A 24,403-nucleotide genomic window follows, 5' to 3' on the forward strand; every position below is an offset into this window, starting at 1 on the left:
TTGGACAAGGAGGTTATTAGGCAGTGTGAATGCGTCCAATCATTCAATATAATGTCACGTTACAGTCTCATACACGCAAGATGTGTATATTTTGGGCTAGGTCTAATTTGTTATTCGATAGCTAAAACTTTATTCTTGGCCAGCTAGGGGAAACAATGATGGAACAGACATGGTCAAAAGTACTTATAGATAAATTCTGTGCGTAACGATCTGATTTTGCGCCAATACTCGATAATGGTTGGGCTAGAAACACAGGCTTGCCAGGCATTGATATCGATTAATTACGGTCATGACAGAAAAAGAGTCATATCTGTTCAAATATATTTTCTAGAGTTTAGAGGTCAAGTAATGATGCCCAGTTCAGAAATAACAGTTGACATGAAAAGTTCAAACTAGCCAGTTGTATAATGTTTGTTGTACAACAGCTGACTAAACACGGGCATTCAGATCTAGAACACACGGTAACTGTGCCTCTTTACAATTCTATGATGAAACAAAGTTGTCACTTGTAACCAACGAGTGTCGTGAAATACATGCACCTGAAACACTTTTTGACTTGGCCTAAATATCAGCAAGCCAGGCTATGTAAAGCAAAAGAACTAGCTACCTCTCTGCTTGGCTAGCTGGCTAGCTAGCTGCTTAGCTGAACACAGAATTTTAGCGCACTGTTGTTCGAATGGCCAAATGGATCCGTTATGTCGCAAGACTGGCTAAATATATGACATGTTGAATCTTGACTCCAGCAAATGACATGAGACTTTCTAAATCAAGTATTCAAGATACGTAACTTTCAAAATACAGAAATCATCCCTGTATGATGCGTTTTGCTTCACACGGGATGATTTTTGTATTTTGAAAGTTACTTTTGGTCATGTAGTGTATGTATGTGGATACCTACTCGTCTAACATCTCATTCCACAATCATGGGAATTAATTTGGAGTTGCTCCCCCGCCTTTGCTGCTACAAACAGCCCCCACTCTTCTGGGAAGGCTTTCCACTAGATGTTGGAACATTGCTGCGAGGACTTGCTTCCATTCAAGTTGGGCACTGATGTTGGGCGAAGTACGCTTGGCTCGCAGTCGGTGTTCCAATTCATCCCCGAGGTGTTCAATGGGTTGAGGTTAGGGCTCTGTGCAGGCCAGTCAAGTCCTTCCACACCGATCTCTACAAACAATTTCTGTCTGGACCTTGCTTTGTGCACAGGGGCATTGTCAAGCTGAAACAGGAAAGGGCCTTCCCCAAACTGTTGCCACAAAGTTGGAAGCACAGAATTGGTCTCGAACATCATTGTATGCCGTAACGTTAATAAGATTGCCATTCAATGGAACAAATGGACCTCGACCAAACCATGACATTTTACGAACTGACTTGTTGTAAAGGTGCATCCTATGACTGTGCCACATTGAAAGCCACTAAGCTCTTCAGTAAGGCCATTCTAATGCCAGCGTTTGTCTATGGAGATTGCGTGGCTGTGTTCTTGATTGTATACACCTATCAGCAAAGGTGTGGCTGAAATAGTCAAATTAAGGGATGTCCACATACTTTTGTATATGTAGTGCATCTTAAACTTGATTGCTGATAAGCAAAACATTTTGGGTCTATGTCAACAATGGCCTAATGAAACAAATAGCAAAATATATTTTTTAGGTGTTGTTTTCCTTTAAGTTAAAGAATACAGAGAAAAGTACATAAAATAAGGAATTACCTTCCATTTACAGGCGCTTAACGTGGGTCGGAATTTCCCCTTGACTAGGCCAGTGCGTGGGTAAGAAGAACAGGGTCAGCAAACATTACCAAATATGCAATCAACATTGTGGGTGTGACAGTGTTTCTACAATCCAACATTTCCCAAACTCTAGAAACTGGTCTGAGATAGAACATTACCTTGATCAAAGAGGAACATTTATTGAACACACCAATACCTTTACACAGAGTACATCAACATGTCCAGAAATGGGTGCCTGGGGGGGTAGATGTATATCAAACTTTACACATGAACATAGTGTGGGTGTTTCCAAAATGTATCGATACATTAACATTTTCTTATATCACAGATGACCACTTAACATATGAAGTATAAAGAAACTAAAACTGTCTCCGTCTTTGCAAGTTCTTTAATAAAAATGTCAGTCATTTACATTTCTCAAATCTCTGATATTCTTTACATTATTATTCACCAATAGTTTACATGAACATAAAGCAAAGTAGAGTAAAACATCAGCATCTGTTCTGAACATTGTATGTCGTACTAAGCAAATCCACACAGTTTTTTTAACACTGCTTCAAACCTCTGTCAGAGTTCATTCAGGAAGTGACTACTCGGACACCCCACCTTTTACCACTGTGATGGCACACCACAAGTTGTGTATAACGTGAGGACACAGACATACACGGAGAGTAATATGCAGGACTCTATTCTACACAGTTCATGGGTGAATGTTACACCAACATTTCAACCATCATAAATCTTTGTTTCAAAATGTAAATGATGTCGAAACCAACATAAGGAAAGGTTTCTTTGATTATGCCAAAAAATGGCATCTCACACACTTAACTGTTGAACCACTTGTTCTTCTTGATGGTTGCAGTCTTGTTGCCGCCCATCAGTTTCCTCTTGTATTGTTCAACCAGATTGTCAAAGCGGTCATCCTCTCGGCTCCTAACCCGCCTCTTGGCCCCTAAGGTGCTCTGGAAAACCAATGAAGACAGTTGAATGTACTACATGATCCTGGGGCCAAGACATGCAGACATGGGTAATGTTTGTGTGTGTTTGTGTGCATACCTGTGTAGGTTTCTCCAGTGACGTTCCTCCCTGTCCTGCTGGAACCGATCCTGGGCTTCTTAGGCTGAGCAGGCTTTCCCTTATCACGCATCCTGCTGGACCAAAATTATACCATGTAGTATGGGTTACAATGTCATAGGTACTGTGTGTGTGTGTGTGTGTGTTACCTTATCTTTGGGCCACGGTGGGAGGGCAGGGATAGAACCTTCCTTCGTTTCTTTCCATCCTCCAGTTCTACGTGTTCTAGAACTGAGGTGGTCTGGAAGCCTGAGTACTGCCAGCCCTGCTTCTGGGCCTGTTGGTGGGTCTGCTTCTGGGCCTGTTGCTGGGTCTGAGGCTTGGCCTGTGGCCTGTGGCTGGGGGGGGATGTACTAGACGAGAGAGAAAGAAATGGAACGCGACAACCAAAAAGCAAAAAGAACACAGAAAACGAGGGAAATGTTAAAAATGACAAACATTTGCAGTTCCACCAGAATGTATGAGCTGTGTGTGTGTTATATTCAGGGTTAGGGCAGAAATGTAGAGCGTCATACCTCCATCCTTTCTGCCCTGACCGGATGGTGACGACTGTGTCTGGGTCGTCGCTGACCACTCCTTGGTTACCATGTTACTCTGGGGTTTACACACAACCTTCTGAGGTCCAAGCCTGCCTCCTGACTGCGGCTGCATCTTCCCTCTTCCCATAGGGCCACTCCCCTTAAAACGCTCATGGAAACCATGGAGACAGGAACATGTGTTACTCTTAATCTTAACCATCATCACACACCAACATAAACAGCAGAGAAGACACACCTTGACTTGTTGTTGTCGCATTTCTTTCATCTTCAGCTTCCTTCCATCTTCAAGAGAGAACTCAACAATGGGTCTCTGTAGACAGACAACGAAAATCACTCAAGGAAAAAAACAACCTGTGAATAGTCTTCTCAATAACACATTCATCATTTAGGAAGACCGTCAATATTGATCAGATGCTGTAGGTTGCCAAACCAAATGTGTGTACGTGCAATTCAACATTCTCTTTACATTCCTCAGGAAAAATAAACATTGATGACTAGGATGTTTGAGTCCAGACGCAATATTGTTCAGAGATAAAATGAATGCAATTACTGACATCAGCTACTGAGAGCCAAAGACAACATCCTGAAACATAACCTGCCATTCACCCTCTCAAACACAGCTGCACTCTGTCGAGTACAAGGTTGAGGACATGCATACACACACACAGATAGATCAACAAAGACACAGCGCCACACAAACACACCTTGGTGTTTCCGTAGATGTCAGGGTTATTGTTGAGGTGTCGTAGTGTCTTCAGAGCGTGTTCATGATCTTGGAGCTGAAAAAAGCCGTAACCTAGCGACCGGCCTAACACCTGACCCCACTCTGGCTTCTTATCATACATCACCCTGCACTGGAGAGAGAAAGATAGTGAGAGAAAGAGGGGGCATACAGATAGAGATGGTGAGGAAAAGAAAGGGGGAGAGAAGCAAATGGTAAACAAAGAGACAATTGCGGAAAGAGGTTGTAAAGAGACAAATCAAAGGCCATTCAACATGGACAGTGCAGCTTTATAGGACAATACAGTGCCTTCAGAAAATATTCACACCCCTTTACTTTTTCCACATTTTCTTGTTACAAAGTGGGATTAAAATGGATTTCATGTCATTTTTTTCCATCAACAATCTACACAAAATACTGAAATGTCAAAGAGGAAGAAAAAGTCTGACATTTGTATATAAAAAAAAACAGAAAAACCCAGTAATTAGATAAGTATTCAACCCCCTGAGTTGGTACATGTTAGAATCACCTTTGGCAGCGATTACAGTTGTGAGTCTTTCTGGGTAAGTCTTGGAGAGCTTTCCACACCTGGATTGTGCAATTTTTTCCCATTATTATTTTAAAAATTCTGTCAAATTAGTTGTTGAGCATTGCTAGACATCCAATGTTTTTGGTAAACAAGGCCAGTGTAGATGTTTTAGGTTTTTGTCCTGTTGAAAGGTGAATTAATCTGCCAGTGTCTAGTGGAAAGCAGACTGAACCAGGTTTTCCTCTAGGATTTTGCCTGTGCTTAGCTCCATTCCGTTTATTTTTTATCCTGAATAACTCCCCAGTCCTTAACGATTACAAATCATACCCATAACATGATTCAGCCACCACTATGCTTGAAAATATTTTCCCCCAAACATAACACTTTCTATTTAGGACAAAAAAGTGTATTGCTATGCACTATTACTTTAGTACCTTGTTGTAAACAGGCTGCATGTTTTGGAATATTTTTGTTCTGTACAGTGTTCCTTCTTTTCACTCTGTCGATTAGGTTAGCATTGTGGAGTAACTACAATGTTGTTGATACATCCTCAGTTTTCTCCTATCACAGGCATTAAACTCTGTTTTAAGTCACCATTGGCCTAATTGTTTTATCCATCTACCAATAGGTGCCCTTCTTTGTGAGGCATTGGAAAATCTCCCTGATCTATCTGGTTCAATCTGTTTGAAATTCACTGCTCTACTGAGGGACCTTACAGATCATTTTATATATGTGGGATACAGAGATGAGGTAGTCATTCAAAAATCATCACAGTGAGGCCATGCAACTTATTATGTGACTTGTTAAGCACATGTTTACTCCTGCACTTATTTAGGCTGGCCATAACAAAGGGGTTGAATACTTATTGGCAAGACTTTTCAGCTTTTCATTTTTAATTAATTTGTAAACATTTCTAAAAACATAATTACACTGACATGATGGGTGGGTCAATTTAATACATTTTGAACTCACTGAAAGTGACTGAAGAAGAGGAGGAAGAAGAAACCATTAGAACAAAAAGTGAAGGGGGTGTGAATACTTTCTGAAGGCACTGTAGTGCCCCCTGGTGATCACTAATAGTTCACCCAGAGCAGGTATTCCAAAACAGGGTTGCAATGCCATTGGAGTATGCCAAATAAAAATGTGATCCATTTTTTTATTATTTTTTGTAAAAATATTTTTTTTACATGTTTTTTTCCTTCACATTTTCAAACAGTCAATATATATTTTCCAACGGGGCTATACATTTTGGTGAGGTTTTTTTCTCGCCTGAGTAGCCTCGTTTCACTGCCAAAGAAAATAAATTAAACCATCTAGTGTTCAGCGAAATAACAACACAATGTCAGATACAGGTAGCCTAGTCAAATAATTAACATCCAATCACATTAACCGGTACCCTCTCGTGGGAATTCCACTAATGGTCCATATGTAGCCAAATGTTGCTTCTGCTCATGTTGGTATCTGTACTGATGGCGCAAAAGCCATGACAGGGAGACATAGTGGAGTGGTAACACGCGTGCAAGCAGTTGCTCCCGACGCCACTTGGGTACACTGCAGCATCCACCGAGAGGCTCTTGCTGCCAAGGGAATGCCTGACAGCTTGAATGACATTTTGAACACTACAGTGAAAATAGTTAACTTTGTTAAAGCAAGGCCCCTGAAGTCTCGTGTATTTTCTGCACTATACCTTTACAACATACAGAAGTACGCTGGTTATCAAGGGGCAAAGTATTGACACTTTTTTTTAAATTGAGAGACGAGCTTAATAAAGTTCTTTACTAACCATAATTTTAATTTGTCTGACCACTTGCACTATGACGAGTTTTTCACACGACTGGCGTATCTGGGTGATGTTTTTTCTCGACTGAATGATCAGAATCTAGGATTACAGGGACTCTCCGCAACTATATTCAATGTGCGGGACAAAATTGAGGCTATAATTAAGAAGTTGGAGCACTCCCCTGTCTGCATTAACAAGGACAGCCCCAGTCTTTCCATCATTGTATGATTTTTTTGTGTGCAAATGAACTCAAGCTTGCGGACAATGTCAAATGTGATATAGCGAAGCACCTGAGTGAGTTGGGTGCAAAATTACGCAGGTACTTTCCTGAAACAGATGACACAAACAACTGGATTCGTTATCCCTTTCATGCCCTGCCTCCAGTCCACATACTGATATCTGAACAAGAGACAGGGATGCAAACTGGTGAGGGCCCAAAAAGGTGACCATTTTTTGTTGCACTGAAACATGCTAAAAATCCCTGCTAGGGGGAAATGCAAGTTTTAACTAATTAAACAACAAAGAATATGATCTACATGATCCGTCTGTGGGTGTAAAATAAAAAGTGGTTAATGTTGCCTAGACTTTACTGCAAATGACACTCAAGTCTTGAGAAAAAAACAATACACTAATATTGCAGTTAGCCATGACAGCCTTTATAATAGAACGCTTGTGACCACACACACATCTAAATATTCCACTTGGGGAAAAAACTTCTAAAGTAGAAATAGAATGAAACAAACAGGCATTCTATTTTTGCTCTATTATAGAGACTACTATAGTAGACATTGATCTGTGCACAAGGCTACATGTGTGCAAAAATAATGTTCACCAAGTAAAAAAATGTCATAATCCCCCCTGACTCACACACATGGTACTGTCAAGTTCAACAAAAGCAATATCTTTGGGCTACACTGAAGGTTACCACACTGTAGAACAGATGTCCACGGGCAGAAAATGTACAATGTGCCAGCAGCAGAGTATGAGATCCTTTTGTTGGCACAATTGATCTCTTTCAGGCACAGTACACCTGGAATACCCATTTTTATCCACTGTACTGAAAAAGTGAGAAAGAGGGAACGTGTGTGGTGTTCCTTTCACCTCTATAGGTTTCTCTGGTTAACTTAGCTAACGGAGAATTCGATCCTGCTAGCAAGATAACATTACTTAAAATGCTAACAATACTTGTTCCACCACACTTTCTCCCTCACCTTAAAACTTCCAAATGCCAGTTGTTTTCGGTTACAACTCATGAAGAATGCTTCATCACCTTCTCACCCCTGTCTCCGTGGTCAGGCTTCTCACCTACCTCTTCGTTATCGTTCAGGAGTCAAGCTGATGTAAATGGAAAACTGCCTTTCTACTCTCTGCTGTCTTTCCAGAGCACCCACTGGTGCTGTAATTGGCAATTTGGTTGTCTCTTCTCTCTTTAGTCACCTGCTGCATTCTGCTGTTACGATTGGTTGAGCCTTGGATACAGCCAGTATTGCTCCAAACACGCATCACTCGTTCGCTTACAGCCAGTAGTCTGATCCAAAGCCCCCCCTCCCTACCAAACTTTTTGGATACAAGCCAGTATTGTTCCAAACGAGCATCACTCATTCGCTTACAGCCAGTAGTCTGATCTAAAGCCCCCCCTCCCTCCAAAACTTTTCTCATCAGATCTACACAAATCACATAGGTCACCTATTTTGGATTCAAAACAGCGAATTTTGCCGAAAGGTGACGAGTTTGCATCCCTGAAGAGAGCCTCATCAACATTGCAACAAGCAGTTCTGCGAAAATGTAATTTAATCAGAAGCCACTGCCAGATTTCTGGATTGGGCTGCGCTCAGAGTATCCTGCCTTGGCAAATCTCACTGTTTAGACACTGATGCCCTTTTGCAACCACGTACCTATGTGAAATTGGATTCTCGGCCCTCACTAGCATGACAACTAAATACAGGCACAGACTATGTGTGGAAAATTATTTAAGACAGACTCTCCAATACAACCCAATATTGCATAGTTATGTGCTTGAAAGGATGCACACCCTTGTAACATGTGGTGAGTTATTCACAATGTGTTATTAACAAATAAGGTTTTATATGTAAGATGGTTAAGAGCAAAAGTATTGATTATTATTATATTATTATTTGTGACCTGGTCTTATAAGAGCTCTTTGTCACTTCCCAAGAGCTGGGTTGTGACAAAAACTCACTCATTCTTATGTTTAATAAATGTATCGTATTGTGTGTGTGTGTGTGTGTGTGTGTGTGTGGCAGGCTTACAATGATGGCAAAAAACAACATTTGAGAGTGCGCTGACCCTGGTGCTAGAGGGGGTACCCAGCTGGAGGTTGAAGGTTTGAAAAGGTACAGGACTATAGAAAGTTTGGGAACCACTGACCCAGAGAGATGAGGACCTATTGACAGATTTGACTGGGATGGAAACAGCTATGGAAATGTGCTAGTAGTGTCTTACCTCGGTAATGAGGACCCCCTTGCCAGCTCCTGCAGCTTTCAGACAGAGTCCTAGTTGAGAGTCCTAGTTGTCCTAGTTGTTTGCTGTCTACAGACTTGGGCAGGTTGTGGACACACAAGCGGGTCTTGGTTACAAACACATTCATGTCCCGTAGCTTGGTCCTCTTCAGGTACTCAAACTAACACAGAAGGAGAGTGTTAGCCTTCCTCAAAAAAACGCACACTGAGGACACAAGACCCAAGTTACCAACACACTGTGTTGTGATTGTAAGACAATGCTATGATGCTCTGATTGGTTAAAAAACAGGAAGTACTTACTCTGGTCCTCTTGGTCATGTCTGCTGCTGGAACACCCTCAGCTGCCTTAGTTCCTGCACGTATCACTGAAAGAAAGAGGTATGAGATTGAGGTTAGGGGAGAAGAAAAGGGAGGAGAAGGTGGTGTAACTTACATCCCTCTCTAGCCAGGTAGAGGTTCCTGGTCCCTGTATGCGTTTTGACCTTCTTGTCCTTCAGTTTGACGGCATCCTCTCTGCTTACGATGTTCAGCTTCCTACCATCCACACAGATACCCCCGCTCTAAGACAGACAAACATGTTACCCCCAAACATACATTACAGCAACTCAGAGCTCATCAGAAGAGATGTACCTGTAGAAAACATGAGTAATATATCCTATTCTGTCTCACCTCTGACTCGTCCTCTGCGGCAGCAATGCATTTCTCTGCTGCTTCTTTAGACTTGAACTTGAACAAAGGCAATACCTGACCAGACAACAGAGCAACAACCATTACCAACCAACACAGTCATGATTCAATCTTAACATGTAGACATCTATTATCTGACTGGCATCACTTCAGGCCATTGTTTAAGTTTGGGCAGGGAACAGAGCTAGAGAGAGAATGAGGTTGTGTGAGAGACAGAGAGAGACAGAGACAGAGAGAGCCAGAGCCACAGCCAGAGTGAGCCAGAGAGAGCTAGAGTGAGCCAAAGAGAGCCAGAGTGAGCCAGAGTGAGCCAGAGAGAGTCAGCGCCAGAGCCAGAGAGTGCCAGAGCCAGAGAGAGAGCCAGAGCCAGAGCGAGCCAGAGCCAGAGAGAGTCAGAGCCAGAGAGAGTCAGAGCCAGAGAGAGCCAGAGCCAGAGAGAGACAGAGCCAGAGAGAGACAGAGCCAGAGAGAGCCAGAGCCACAGCCAGAGTGAGCCAGAGAGAGCCAGAGTGAGACAGAGAGAGCCAGAGTGAGCCAGAGACAGAGAGAGCCAGAGCCACAGCCGGAGTGAGCCAGAGAGAGCCAGAGACAGAGAGAGCCAGAGCCACAGCCAGAGTGAGCCAGAGAGAGCCAGAGTGAGCCAGAGAGAGCCAGAGACAGAGAGAGCCAGAGCCACAGCCAGAATGAGCCAGAGAGAGCCAGAGTGAGCCAGAGAGTGCCAGAGACAGAGAGAGACAGAGCCACAGCCAGAGTGAGCCAGAGAGAGCCAGAGACAGAGAGAACCAGAGCCACAGCCAGAGTGAGCCAGAGTGAGCCAGAGAGAGCCAGAGACAGAGATAGCCAGAGCCACAGCCAGAGTGAGCCAGAGAGAGCCAGAGACAGAGAGAGCCAGAGGCACAGCCAGAGTTAGCCAGAGAGAGCCAGAGTGTTGGAGGGGTTCATCTGCCTCCTGAGACTCTGAATCTTCATTTTCCTCGTCGTCTTCATCAGACCCAAGATCACTTTTGTCATCGTCATCTGCCTCCTGAGACTCTGCATCGTCATTCTCCTCAACACCCTCCTCCTCTGATGGGGTGTCTGGATGCTGAGCTGACTTGGAGCTAACTCTGTAGAAAGAAGAACTATTAAACACAACACTTCAACAATATCCTGGCTGCAATACTCCAGTCCTCAGAACCAAAGACTGGCCAAAGAAGACCAATTTAGACATAAAATGGGTTGTTTGGATCCTGATTGGTTAACTGCCTGTTAACAGTTCAATTTGAATTATCAATGCAGATTCATTGTCCTACAGCCCAGCCAGGAAATGTATAAACTTAATCTCCCCTGGAAAAAGGTTGACACATTATTAACTCATTCTACTAGGCTAGCATTTGGTTTGCAACAGTTGGGGTTTGTCTAAATCTTGCTGCTTGCTTTTCCGACATGCAAAAACATTAGTTATTTTTGGCAATCTCCACCCTTCCATAGGAGAGAATAAACATGACTGACAATCTCTGAGCCAGACGAATACATTTATCAGGATCATATCAAAAGAACTGGCAATAGAAACAAACATAAAACAAATGTCTGTTGTCATTTCAGCTGCTTGATTTGATTGTGTGTTAGCTTTAGTTGGCTAGCTAGCAAAGAAGTAGCAAGCCTGCATGGCAACCTTTTTTGCTTAGAATGTTTGGAATAGACAAAGCTTGTTTGGCTAGCTACTTCGGAATCTCAGAACTAACAACTGGCTTTTGCCCGGACTATATCGTCTGGTGGAAGGACGAAATTAAACAAATTTGCTCATTTTCATTTATGAAAACATGTCATTCATCTTTAAAAATATATGTTGGTAACCATTTTCTAAAAAATGAATGATAGTGAATAACACCCTCCTATGGGCTATTTCCCCTGACCCCCCGAGCTGTGTTGGGTCTTCGAACAGCCCATAAATCGGCAGTTAATCACACGATAATCCCTAGGTTCTCATGCCTTATTTCTTAATTACATCAGGTCAAGGTCTACATCTTCACAGCCCATCTCAAACTGAGGACATGCAGAAATAGAGATAAAAAAGACAGCAAAAGCTCATACTTGTTCTTTTCTACTTCTTCCTCCTCCTCTTCAATCACTTTCAGGTGCCGGTTTCTCTGCTGTGACCTCTTCCACTTTCTTAGCTCCTGGCTGAGTAGCGACAAACTTGTCTTTAGCCACAGCCCAATCAATAGCTACCTGCCTTCCTGTAAAGGACAGAGGAGAGAACGACTTGATTGGAGCAGATGAAGCCAAAGTAGACTATTGAGATGTGCCTCATCTTTATCAGAGATATTCACAGGGCAGAAAAAGGTCTCACACACTGTTAAGAATTATTCTCTATTGGAATTTGGCCTCTAGGTACCCTCTCTCAGGCCAGAGGTCACCGTAAAGCAGGCCTCAGTAAATGGTATCTGGGCCCCTGAGCCATAACCATAGGTGTCCTTAAATGATTAAGATGTTTCAAATGTATAGTCTATTCAACCCCAAGGTCTCCACCTTGATGGAATGTTTTGGCACCGGGCACAGAAGGGTGAAACAACAAACCGGTATGGTAAGAGTATTTAGATCAGCCCTTATAGATTTTGCGCAAACCTCTTAGAGGAACATATGTCTTCACATATACATATGTCTGTCTCTGTCAATTCAACTTTTAATGAAGAAGTTGTTCCCCTTTTCAATTCCTAAACACACACACCAGGTTAAGGTGTCTCACCTTTGATACCCTTTAGGTTTATTGCGTTCAAGGGCTTTCCTGCCTCCAAGACATTCTTAAACTGGACAAACGCAAAGCCCCGCATCTTTCCATCTGATGAAACACACACGGAAAGGTAAACAGAGTGAGGAATAGTCAGACACCAGATAGAAAACATGTTACTGACTCTGTAGTTGTCTTTGCGCAACTAAATCCACAAAGGCTCAACAGTGCTTAGTGTGGTTGGGTGGTGATTCTCTCAAGTTGAAGTCTGTACCTGGTTTAAGGGGGATGTTAGCCTCCAGAACTGTCCCAGACTTGGCAAAGGTCTGCTTCAGATCATCCTCAGAGCACTATGGGAACACAAGACAAACATTAACAACTAACTGCAGACAAAGCATCCTCGAACAAAGGGGAGGCCAAAGGAAAAGATTGTTTGTCTGTTAGTTATGCAAGGGTTGACTCGTAACCCACAATCCCTGCGGTTATATCAGCGGAGTGGGCAGGTTTAGGGCAATTAAATATTGTGTGGATGAAAGGCGGGTGGGTGGCGAGGAGGTTGAATAAAGAGAAAACAATGCATTAAAAATCCACAAATGTACACAGTGAACAAGACAATAGGAACAACTTCCTAATATTGAGTTTCACCCCCTTTTGCACTCAGAACAGCCTCAATTAATTGGGACATGGACTCTACAAGGTTTCGAAAGCATTCCACAGTGATGCTGGCCCATGTTGACTCCAATGCTTCCCACAGTTGTGTCAAGTTGGCTGGATGTCCTTTGGGTGGTGAACCATTCTTGATACACACGGGAAACTGTTGAGTGTGAAAAATCCAGCAGCGTTGCAGTTCTTGACACACTCAAACCAGTGCGGTTGGCACCTACTACCCTACCCCGTTCAAAGGCACTTAAATATTTTGTCTTGCCCATTCACCCTCTGAATGGCACACATACATGTCTCAATTGTCTCAAGGCTTAAACATCCTTCTTGAACCTTTCTCCTCCCTTTCATCTACAGTGATTGAAATGGATTTAACAAGTGACATCACTAAGGGACCACAGCTTTCACCTGGTCAAATCTGTGTCATGGAAAGAGCAGGTGTTCCTAATGGTTTGTACACTTAGTATAATTATTGTGCAATCATATCTATGAGCTACATTTAGGTTTTTCTTTCATTATTTTTTATCTGCTGTTGGTACGTAGCCTAAGCCTAAACTTCATGGCCTAACTGTAGCGTGCACCAAATGCACACCAATTGCAAAACGCTTTGGGGAACATGGGCAGAAAAAGTTAATGATGATCCACTGAGGCAACAAGGTCAGCATTTCATTCAATAAGAGAAAAGCTGCGAAATGGAGAGTTGAAAATAAATAGAAGGGAGGGCCAAAACAGTATACTAATGATTGGGAAAGATTAAATTAAGTGGTAAAAAGAAGATTGTGCAATGATTGCGAAGCGCTATACAAATTCAACCTCTCACAATGTCTAAAATAATATTGACTCCCTCAGATTTAAGCGTTTCTTGCAGTAAAATCTCTTTCTTTCAGCATCTAGAGAGAATAAATGAGCAAATTTGTGAAAGGCGTCATCTTCATCAGCATCATAAAATATGAAATCTTATAAAAAAAACACGTTGGGTCATTTTAACAGCTACTAATTTCCTTAAAACCAGTCACTGATGCCATTTGGACATTTAGCATAGAAAAACATTGCATTTTCTCCCTGGTCCCTAAACATCTTTGCTATGAGAGAGAAGCAGAGATGAAAGAAGAAAGGGAAAAACGATCAATTCTATCAATTTATGACATTCTGATGAGCAAGGATTTATTTAGTCTTCTAGGGCAACAAGTAATGATAGAAGAGAAGCTGCATGTATCTAATTATAGACAAGTTGACTAAGCCTAAAATGTTGGAAACGATAAGCAAAAACATAAGCCTATCTAAAAAAGGCCCGTCAAAAACGAATTCGGCCATCTCTGACTGTGCAGCACATTTTCTATATTTGCGGGTGACAGTTAAGTGCAGGCAGTGGCGGTTCTAACTTGTATGGCTCCCTGGGCAACCCCCCAAAAAAAAAAAAACAATTCTGCACTAATTGTAATTTTGTTCAGACATTCGAGAAAACTTTTTTTTTTAAATCATAACATTTAAAACTATAAACATAAAAATATACACAAAAAGACTCAAATATGAAAAAGTAGAAACAAAGACGAATAGAAACAAGTTGTATATAAATACAAATAAAAAAAAGAATCGAATTATTTCACTATTACCCTATTGCTAACAAAAAATAAATACAACTAAATTGCACAAATTCTATATCACACAAATAGAATAACACACTTATAAAGAAGAGAACCTGATTATATTATTGCACTTCAAAAACAAGAAACACACAAACTAAATTGCATTACTAAATGCATTTGTACCGTACAAAGTTAGAGGTGCACTATTTGATAGATTCCCCTGCTCCCCCTACCTCGGGCTTCCAGTGGGGAGACCGTGAGGTCAACCTACCCCTGCCCCATCTTGTATTTCTGAGTGGGAGACCTTCCCAGGCAGTAGCCTGCCTAGCTCACAAACTAGAATCAGGGCGCCCACTCCTACAGTCAATTGACCTACAGTCCCACACGGTGACATGATATCATTGAAGTGATGTGCAAATGAGCGATAGAAAATTGATTGCGCAAATGTCACCAGAATATTTTTTTTGTGCATGCACCCCATGCTGCCCTGGGCGGCTGCCCATGTCACCTATGCCTAAATCCAACCCTGGGTGCAGGCCTCAGATTTGAACTTTATCACAGTGTCAGGCAGTTGTGGATGGGTTGTTAGCAATTGAGGGCAGGTGAAAAGCTGGCATCACTAGTGTGTCTGTGTGTCAAACCTTGAAACTGAGATTCCTGATGATTAGTCTGGCTTTCCTTCGGTTTTTCTTTAAAGCTCCTTGAGATTTATGGCATTTTTGTGAAACTGGTTATTTTGGTGCTGTAGCTGTGTAGAAGACAAGACCACACATGTTTGATCCTCTAACTTCACCATAAGAAATGGAAGGTAGGCATCTAGCTAAGTAACAGCTAAGCATCCACATATGTTTTTTATACCCGTTGGTCCCTTTTTCTTGTCGTTTAGTTTCTTCTTGGCCACCGACACATTGATCTTCTGTCCATCATAGTCTTTCACCTCTCTAACCACGGGCTGTGCATCCTCCTACATGGAGTAGGTGACGTACCCAAACCCCCGAAATTTGTCTTCACCTGTAGGGACCATGTGTCAGAGTTGTCTTTTCACACATATTCTTTAATACTATTACAAGTCAGGACATGGTCTGAATGACATTGAGATCAGCACAATTTTACAAATATGACAAATGTCATGTAACTAGTAGCTGTTTCACCTTTTTCCTTGACAACAAAACAGTGCTTCACAGGTCCAATCTCAGAGAATATCTCCTCCAAGCGGTCGTTAGATGCATCTACTGGCAGACTCCAGACGAGAATTGTTAGGGCTGACATTGTTTAAGGAAGTTTCCTTTAAAATTATTCATAAATATTATCCTGCCAACCACTATATGAAGAATTGCTCCTTTTGTAATGACCACCCAGAAACAGTGTTGCTTCTTTTTTGGCATTGTATTCATGTAAGAAAACTGTGGCAAGACATCCGTAGCTTTACAATTGAACACATTTATGAAGATTGTACACTATTGTGGAGAGATGTACTGCTTGGATTCTTTACATACAATAGAGATAAGCTGAAACATTATGTAATTAATTTCATTATTCTTTTGGCCAAATTTCATGTACACAAATGTAAATTTACAAACAAAAAAACATTTTCTTACCCTACAAAAGAAATTGAACTGTATTTTAAGACAGTTAAATACTCTACTAACAAAAAAGCTGTTAGAATTGTAAGTGTATGTATGTCTCTTAAGGTCCTTGTGTAATTGTAATGTGATATTGTACCCCCAAGCTCGATTGTCCATTGTATGTAGTCTACATGTACTTGTGTTACCTCATGTACTTTCTGTATTGATTTGTTGTTCATCAAAAAGGATGAACATTTTTTTTTTTACTTTGAGAAAGATCCGGCTAGCGATGCGTTTTCCCGAGCCTGTTAGGCATAGTACACGAGCCTGTTAGGCATAGTAACAGAGTTGTGGGAGAGAAGCAGCATCCAAAACCTTTATTTGTGATGCAGATCGGCGCGACGGTTAGTAAAATCAAATCACATTTTATTGGTCACATACAAATGGTTAGCAGATGTTAATGCGAGTGTAGCGAAATGCTTGTGCTTCTAACAGACAGTGCAGTAGTATCAAACAATTATCTAACAATTCCCCAACAACTACAGTTGAAGTCAGAAGTTTTCATCCACCTAGGCTGTAGTATTTAAAACTCGATTTTCAACCACTACACAAATTTCTTGTTAAACTATAGTTTTGGCAAGTCGGTTAGGACATCTACTTTGTGCATGACAAGTATTTTTTCCAACAATTGTTTACATACAGATTATTTCACTGTAGGTCAGAAGTTTACATACACTAAGTTGACAGTGCCTTTAAACACATTAGAAAATTCCCAAAAATTATGTCATGTCTTTAGAAGCTTCTGATAGGCCAATTGACATCATTTGAGTCAATTGGAGGTGTACCTGTGGATGTATTTCAAGGCCTACCTTCAAACTCAGTGCCTCTTTGCTTGACATCATGGGATCAATAGTACACAAGTTTAAACACCATGGGATCACACAGCCGTCATACTGCTCAGGAAGGAGACGCGTTCTGTCTCCTAGAGATGAACGTGCTTTGGTGCGAAAAGTGCAAATCAATCCCAGAACAACAGCAAAGGACTTTGTGAAGATGCTGGAGGAAACAGGTACAAAAGTAACTATATCCGCAGTAAAACGAGTCCTATATCCTAACCTGAAAGGCCGCTCAGCAAGGAAGAAGCCACTGCTCCAAAACCGCCAAAAAAGCCAGACTACGGTTTGCAACTGCACATGGGGACAAAGATCGTACTTTTTGGAGAAATGTCCTCTGGTCTGATGAAACAAAAATAGAACTGATTGACCATAATGACCGTCGTTATGTTTGGAGGAAAAATGGGGAAGCAAGCAAAGAACAACATCCCAACCGTGAAGCCCGGGGGTGGCAGCATCATGTTGTGTGGGTGCTTTGCTGCAGGAGGGACTGGTGCACTTCACAAAATAGATGGCATCATGAGGATGGAAGATTTATGTGGATATATTGAAGCAACATCAGCAATGAAGATAAAGCTTGGTCGCAAATGGGTCTTCCAAATGGACAATGACCCCAAGCATACTTCCAAAGTTGTGGCAAAATGGCTTAAGGACAACAAAGTCAAGGTATTAGAGTGGCCATCACAAAGCCCTGGCCTCAATCCTATAGAAAATTTGTGGGCAGAAATGAAAAATCCTGTGCGAGCAAGGAGGCCTAGAAACCTGACTTAGTTACACCAGCTCTGTCAGGAGGAGTAGGCCAAAATTCACCCAACTTATTGTGGGAAGCTTGTGGAAGGCTACCCAAAACATTTGACCCAAGTTAACCAATTTAAAAGGCAATGCTACCAAATACTAATTGTGTGTGTGTGTGTGTGTGTGTGTGTGTGTGTGTGTGTGTGTGTGTGTGTGTGTGTGTGTGTGTGTGTGTGTGTGTGTGTGTAAACTTCTGACCCACAGGGAATGTGATGAAAGAAATAAAAGCTGAAATAAATCACTACTATTATTCTGACATTTCACATTCTTAAAATAAACTGGTGATCCTAACTGACCCAAGACATGGAATTTTTACTAGGATTAAATGTCAGGAATTGTGAAAAACTGAGTTTAAATGCATTTGGCTGAGGTGTATGTAAACTTATGACTTCAACTGTAAGTGTCCAACAAGCTTTTGTAGTCTTGCTTTTCCTGGGACTCCACAAGATTTAAGAGGAACAGGCATGGCAGCGGAGAGGCCTGGTGCGTAATTGTGCAACAGAACAAAGACAGACAGGCTTGGGATGTAGACTATAGTCTAAATTAGAAGCATATGCATATTAGCCCATAATTCATAAGCTCAATACTGCAGTGAATATATCCCGTAAATTTACACAAAATATTTATTTTTCATCAGATAACAAAATCATAGGTAGCCTACACTGTGCTCCCGAGGCTGCCTGAGTGCGCTCCCTCCCAGTCCCCTGGTACCAGCTTGAAAAGCTACCCTATAGTTTCAGCCTTTTAGGGACAAGAAATGTAGCCTACAACAACATAATGAAGAATGTTATTGTTTTCAAGTGAGTACAAAACTCTAGTCTAGGCTGTAGACTGCAGTGAAAAAGTCATTTGAATAACTGCTCAAAAGCCTGGTGTTTTGAATGCATATTCATTTCAAATTGATTGCATCTAGCCTGCCTGATTGGACAATCATTTGGATACATTGTTTTTTCCCTCATATGTTTAGCCTTCAAGGTTCAGGCACATTAGCAGGCCAGCAACATGGGGTATTTTCTCAGGATTGATCAGCTAACAGAAACATGCTAATGCAGGGATCTCTAGTGGCGAGCATACAAATTATGATAATGCGGAGGAAGTTTGGCTTCAGTGTTTAAAAGCGTTTGAAAATGAAGTGGATACTATTAGAGATTGGTGCTGTTGAGGTATTCAGAGCACTACGTAACCTTCGTAATGCAGAGGCTATATCACATGACATTTCTGGTACAATTCCGAAACATCTAAACAGTGACTCCTTTTGCGAAAAGTCTACCAAACAAGAGTTAATTTACTGTTTTTCCAAGAATGTAAAACTGTATACAATAAGTCCCCACTATACCTAGAGTACTCAAACGTGGAACTTGTAGGTAAGTGAAGTGCAAACTGTCACGTCCTGCAGTCACATCCTGATCTTGAGGGGATCGGTCCTGAGTGCTTAGGGGGTAGGGGCTAGAGGCTATTTCTGGACTGGACCACAGCTGTGCCCTGTTGTCACTTGGCCTTGCTGGGGGGCCATGCCAAAGGCCTAAGGGGTAGTGGATAGGGTTAGGGATTGTTTCTGGACCGGACCACAGCTGTGTGGGTCCTGCCTAGCATCACATCTTGGCCTTGAGAGGGACCATACCGAGAGTCTTTAGGAAGGTCTCCAAGGTAGACAGGTACTCCTGGGGGTGTCGTTTCAGGTGGCCTGCATGTGTTGACTCCTCCCATTTCCTGTCTGTCACCTCCATCCCTCGTTTTCTCCAGTAGGCGATGATCTCCTCCATGCCCTCCGGGTCGCACAGTGCGTCGTTCTGGCAGAAGAAGACGAGGGCGGGTGCGGTGACAGGGTTATTCCAGAAGACATCAATGCCGTTGTTGAAGTAGTCGACTGTGTGGTGTTTGAAGGCTCTGAAGTAAAGCATACTGGCCCATTTCACCTGGCTCTCCAGCCGGGGGAGCAGGATCTTACCTAGACCTGAGGAGATGACAATCAATGACAAAATGTAGTGAACAAAAAATATAAAAACGCAACAGGTAAAGTGTTGGTCCTACGGTTCCGGAGCTGAAATAAAAGATCCCAGAATTTTCCACACGCACAAATAGCTTCTCTCAAATTATGTGCAGAAATTTGTTTACATCCCTTTAAGTGAACATTTCTCATTTGCCAAGATAATCCATCCACCTGACAGGTGTGGCATATCAAGAAGCTGATTAAATAGAATGATCATTTCACAGGTGCACCTTGTGCTGGGGCCAAAAGTCCACTAAAATGTGCAGTTGTCACAACAATGCCATAGATGTCTCAAGTTGAGGGAGTGTGCAATTGGCATGCTGACTCCAGGAATGTCCACCAGGGCTGTTGCCAGATAATTTCATGTTCATTTCTCTACCATAAGCCATCTACAACATCATTTTAGGGAATTTGGCAGTACATCCAACTGGCCTCATAACCGCAGACCACGCATAACCACTCCAGCCTAGGACCTCCACAGTCGGTTTCCATACCTGCGGGACAGTCTGAGACCAGCCACCCGGACAGGTGATGAAACTGAGGAGTACTTCTGCCTGTAATAAAGCCCTTTTGTGGGAAAAAACTCATTTGGATTGGCTGGGCCTGGCTCCCAAGAGGGTGGGCCTATACCATCCCAGTCATGTGAAATCCATAGACTTGGGCCTAATGAATTAATTTCAATAGATTTTCTTTTATTAACTAACTCAGTAAAATCACTGAAATTGTTGCATTTATATTTTTGTTCAGTATAAATGTCCTGAGGATAAAGGACAACATCAGCTCACTGGTAAGCTTTATAACCTCTAACCAGGCTATACTAGACAATGCTAGGCTGTCAGATGTGTTACACCTGGTCGGTATCAGCTCACGGTAACCCCTGTCCCCCAGACTCACCTGTAGCCATCCTCTCCAGTGAGCCCAGCACAAGGCTGTCATAGATGTGGCCTCTGATCCTCTGAGTGAAGCCGTAGTACTTCTGTGTGTCGCGGGACACATGCACCAACAGCTGGGTGAAGGTGTACCCTCCTATGGAGAAGGCGTGCACGAGCAGGGGGCGTGACACAAAGCAGTCACTATGCAGGAGATCTAGTACCCTCGCCCCGTAGTCCAGGCCCCAGCGAGGCCACAGAAACTGACTCACCTAGGGTAGAGGAGAGGGGATATAAGAGGTATTTTAGAGAGAAAGGAGACCATAGAGAGGAGCATTCTAAACAGAATGTTTAAATTGTTACAGATTTTCCACCCATGAACGTTGTCCCTTCCTCACCGCACTCTCCACTATGAGCACGTCAAAGCCTGTACGGAAGTAGATCTCACAGTACTTGGCCACAGCCTGAGGTCGCGACCCCAACCAGGGCAGCATCAGCAGCAGGGGCTTGGTTGGGGCAGAGGTAAGGGCTAGGGATGGAGAGGTACTGGCTGCATCGTTCAGGGCAGACAGAGGGCCAGGGGAGGGTTTAGGTGAGGCTGCGTCATTCAGGTACAAGGTGACGGTCTTGCTGATGCGGTGAACGGTGACCCTACGGGCTTGCATGGTGACAGCAGGGATTCAGAGTGCAGGGTTAGGGAGCCTGGAGGTGGTGCTGTAAGACAACTGTGGTGAAGGCTTTGGTCTGGAAGGGGAAAAATATTTTGCAGACAGATTTGCTGTTTAAACACGCAACATTACAGATAGGGTTTGGAAGCATAAGGACCTTATCTTTCACATCAGCGAGAAATAATATATATTCAATTGATACACACCTTTATAGGGTTAGGTTTCCCACACTTCCATATTACAGAGGTTCTTTACAGAAAACAGATTGAAGACTGAGTGGACTAGCTACCTATGCTAATTAGCTATATGCATCTCCGAACACATGTGTAAACGGAAGACGGACGCCCCAAACGTGTTGTCACTGAAAAATACTGTTGGCTGCAATGGCGTTAAAACAGTGTACTTACATTTGGGCAGTGGTGTAAAAGATGCCTTAATAGAAAATGACTCAAGTATAAGCCACCCAGTAAAATACTACTTGGGTAAAACTCTTAAGTATATTTAAAACCAAATACTTTAAGTATCAAAAAGTCAATGGAATTGCTCAAATCTACATAAGTATCAAAAGTAAAAGTATAAATCATTTCAAGTTCCTTATATTAAGCAAACTAGACGGCAAAATGGAATTTGTTTTAATGACAGATAAAGCATTTGTGTTTAGTGAGTTTTTGGGGTATCTTTACTTATTTTCCACCATAATTTGCAAATAAATTCATAAAAAATCCTACAATGTGATTTTCTGGATTTTTTTTCTCATTTTGTCTGTCATAGTTGAAGTGTACCTATGATGAAAATTACAGGCCTCTCTCATCTTTTTAATTTGGAGCACTTGCACAATTGGTGGCTGACTAAATACTTTTTTGCCCCACTGTATATACACACTCACTGTACTGTAGCCGTTTTGCACAGATCCATATAGCTATTAGTCCCTCCAAAACTACACTTCTGCTACACTTCCAGGTGTTCGCAGCATACTAGATAGCTAATTTTAAAAAAAATCTAGATATTTATGCATCCAAAACAGTTAGGCAAAGGACGAATGTTACTGTTCAGATTGAGCATCGGGGCTCTTAACAGGCCAATGACTTATGTCAGTCATTCTCAGAGGGAAATCGTACCTGACTTTCTCAAGGACACAGTCATTATGTGCAAACACAACGAAAGGTTAGCTGCACATTTGGTAGCTGATAATATCATTGAAAAATGCGGGTAGCTGGCCAAATGAACGAAAATGGATCGTTCCATATTTTTAAAGGCATGTTAATGGTTAATTTATAACTATTCCCCAGGTCGTTGCTGGAAATGAGAAGGTGTTCTCAGTCAACTTACCTGGTAAAATAACGGGTAAATAAATAAAATGGTCAATGTGGCCGAGATAAATTCAATAACTAAAAAAAAAACACTTTAAATTGTATGATCAAGTGGTCAAAACTGGCAAAGCTAACTTAGCTAGTTATCTTACTGTCGTTAGTTATCGGGCTTAGCTGCCTATGTCGCAAAAGGCTATATAACATACAGTATCATGTATACAGTATTGACATCAACACTAGGAATGTTACTAGCTAGCTATTATAAGAACTTTCCTTACCTGTGAAAACGTGTTTTGTGCCAAAGTGCACCGCCCCAACGTGCCCGAAGTACTCATCAGAAACGGTGGTACACATGTAACAAACCCACACGAAAGGGGTTATTTATATATCTTAGACAAACCGGTGAAATCGTGCCTACATCCGAATGGCGCTGATTTAAACAACGTTGAGCATTACGGCTCTTTTCAGTGAGTCGGCTCGTTCGGCTCAGCTCACCTAAAAGAGACGGCTCTTTTGGCTCCCAAACGGCTCTTTTAAAAAAAATATGTTTTGTATTTTTTCAAGTCAGTTTGCGATAGTTTGACTGATTGGTGTTAAAACATTTCTAATTAAATGATTAAATGAAATCATACTCTACCTTAACCACAATGTATTTAAAAATGCATTGGTTTGTTATGAAAAAGAATGCTATTAAACATGTGAATTTAAAATATAACTTTTTAATGTGTATAAACAAAGTGCATATAAATCTAAACATTCAAAACTAATACAATCTGAAAAGCATAATAGAATATTGCACAATGTCAAAGGAAAATAAATAATTTGCAAAACTGCAGCATCCCACAAATAGAAATAAATGTAAAAAAGAAGGATGCTATTACACATGCACATTTAAAGTATAACTTTTTAATGTAAATAAATAATGTGCATATAAATGTAACAATTCAAAACGAATACAATCTGAACAACATAATAATATCAAAGAACATTGCACCAAATCAAAGAAAATAAAAAAACAATGTGCAAAACTGCTGCATCCCATTAAAACATTAAACGTCCCTCTTTTCTCTCTCTTTGTTGCCATGTTATAACCAGCAGCACATAGCAATACTGACCAGATTTTGCTTTTATGAGAGATTTACATTCAGAAATGCAAGCTGCCTCACTTTCGAGGGGCTGATGCGGTTTCCTCTCTCAGTAATTGTTTTTCCCGTTTTTGAGAAGACCCTCTCAGAGGGAACGGATGTGGCCACAATGCAGAGTCTCCCTGTCATGACTTTAGTAAGCCGTGGGTAGACAGAGGCCTTGTTCTTCCACCAGCTCAGAGGATCTGCAGATCTTTGGAGTGGCTCCTCCAAATAGGATCGGACCTCCATTATGACATCTGCTAAAGGGATTCCTTCATGCTGCATCCCCAGTTGCTCTCTCGTCAAAGAGCATCCAATCGTTATTTGAATGAGTTAATTCTATTCATTTAAATCTTTTGATTAATCATATCTTAACTTTTTGTATATTTTTATAAATAGATTCGGCTCTTCTGATATGCGAGCCGGCTCTTAGAGCCGAGTCGTTCGCGAACGACCCATCACTACAACGAGCTACATAACCCATTATGCATGCCGTGGTTATATGAGCGCTCTAATTTTTATCCAAACAAAGCCCATTGTGTTTGCCTTGAATAGTTCAATTAAGCCTGGCTGGCGCGCGACCCACGTGACACCTTCGAGAGCTGGTGTAATATGGAACGCCAAAATTGATACGCGTCAAATAACACAGCTCTATTATAGAATGTTGTGTGTTCTGTATTTGTACGTGTCAAC

The 24,403-nt window shown here is 41.8% G+C and overlaps 1 protein-coding gene and 1 pseudogene across 1 annotated transcript; both read right to left on the minus strand.

The window, feature by feature from the left end:
• Positions 1-2,100: 2,100 nt before the first annotated feature.
• On the minus strand, positions 2,101-15,793 carry LOC112218966 (annotated as a pseudogene).
• A 2,296-nt stretch (positions 15,794-18,089) lies between these two features.
• Positions 18,090-23,074, minus strand: LOC112219118. The gene is made up of 4 exons (XM_024380329.2): positions 22,862-23,074; positions 21,004-21,349; positions 20,631-20,877; positions 18,090-19,700 (listed from the first exon to the last, which is right to left on the minus strand). The coding sequence occupies exons 2-4, from the start codon at positions 21,268-21,270 to the stop codon at positions 19,339-19,341; spliced, it is 876 nt and encodes a 291-aa protein (XP_024236097.1). The 5' UTR covers positions 21,271-21,349; positions 22,862-23,074; the 3' UTR covers positions 18,090-19,338.
• Positions 23,075-24,403: the final 1,329 nt, after the last annotated feature.

This window comes from Oncorhynchus tshawytscha, linkage group LG19 (genome assembly GCF_018296145.1).
Source record: "Oncorhynchus tshawytscha isolate Ot180627B linkage group LG19, Otsh_v2.0, whole genome shotgun sequence".
NCBI classification, from domain to species: Eukaryota; Metazoa; Chordata; class Actinopteri; order Salmoniformes; family Salmonidae; genus Oncorhynchus; species Oncorhynchus tshawytscha.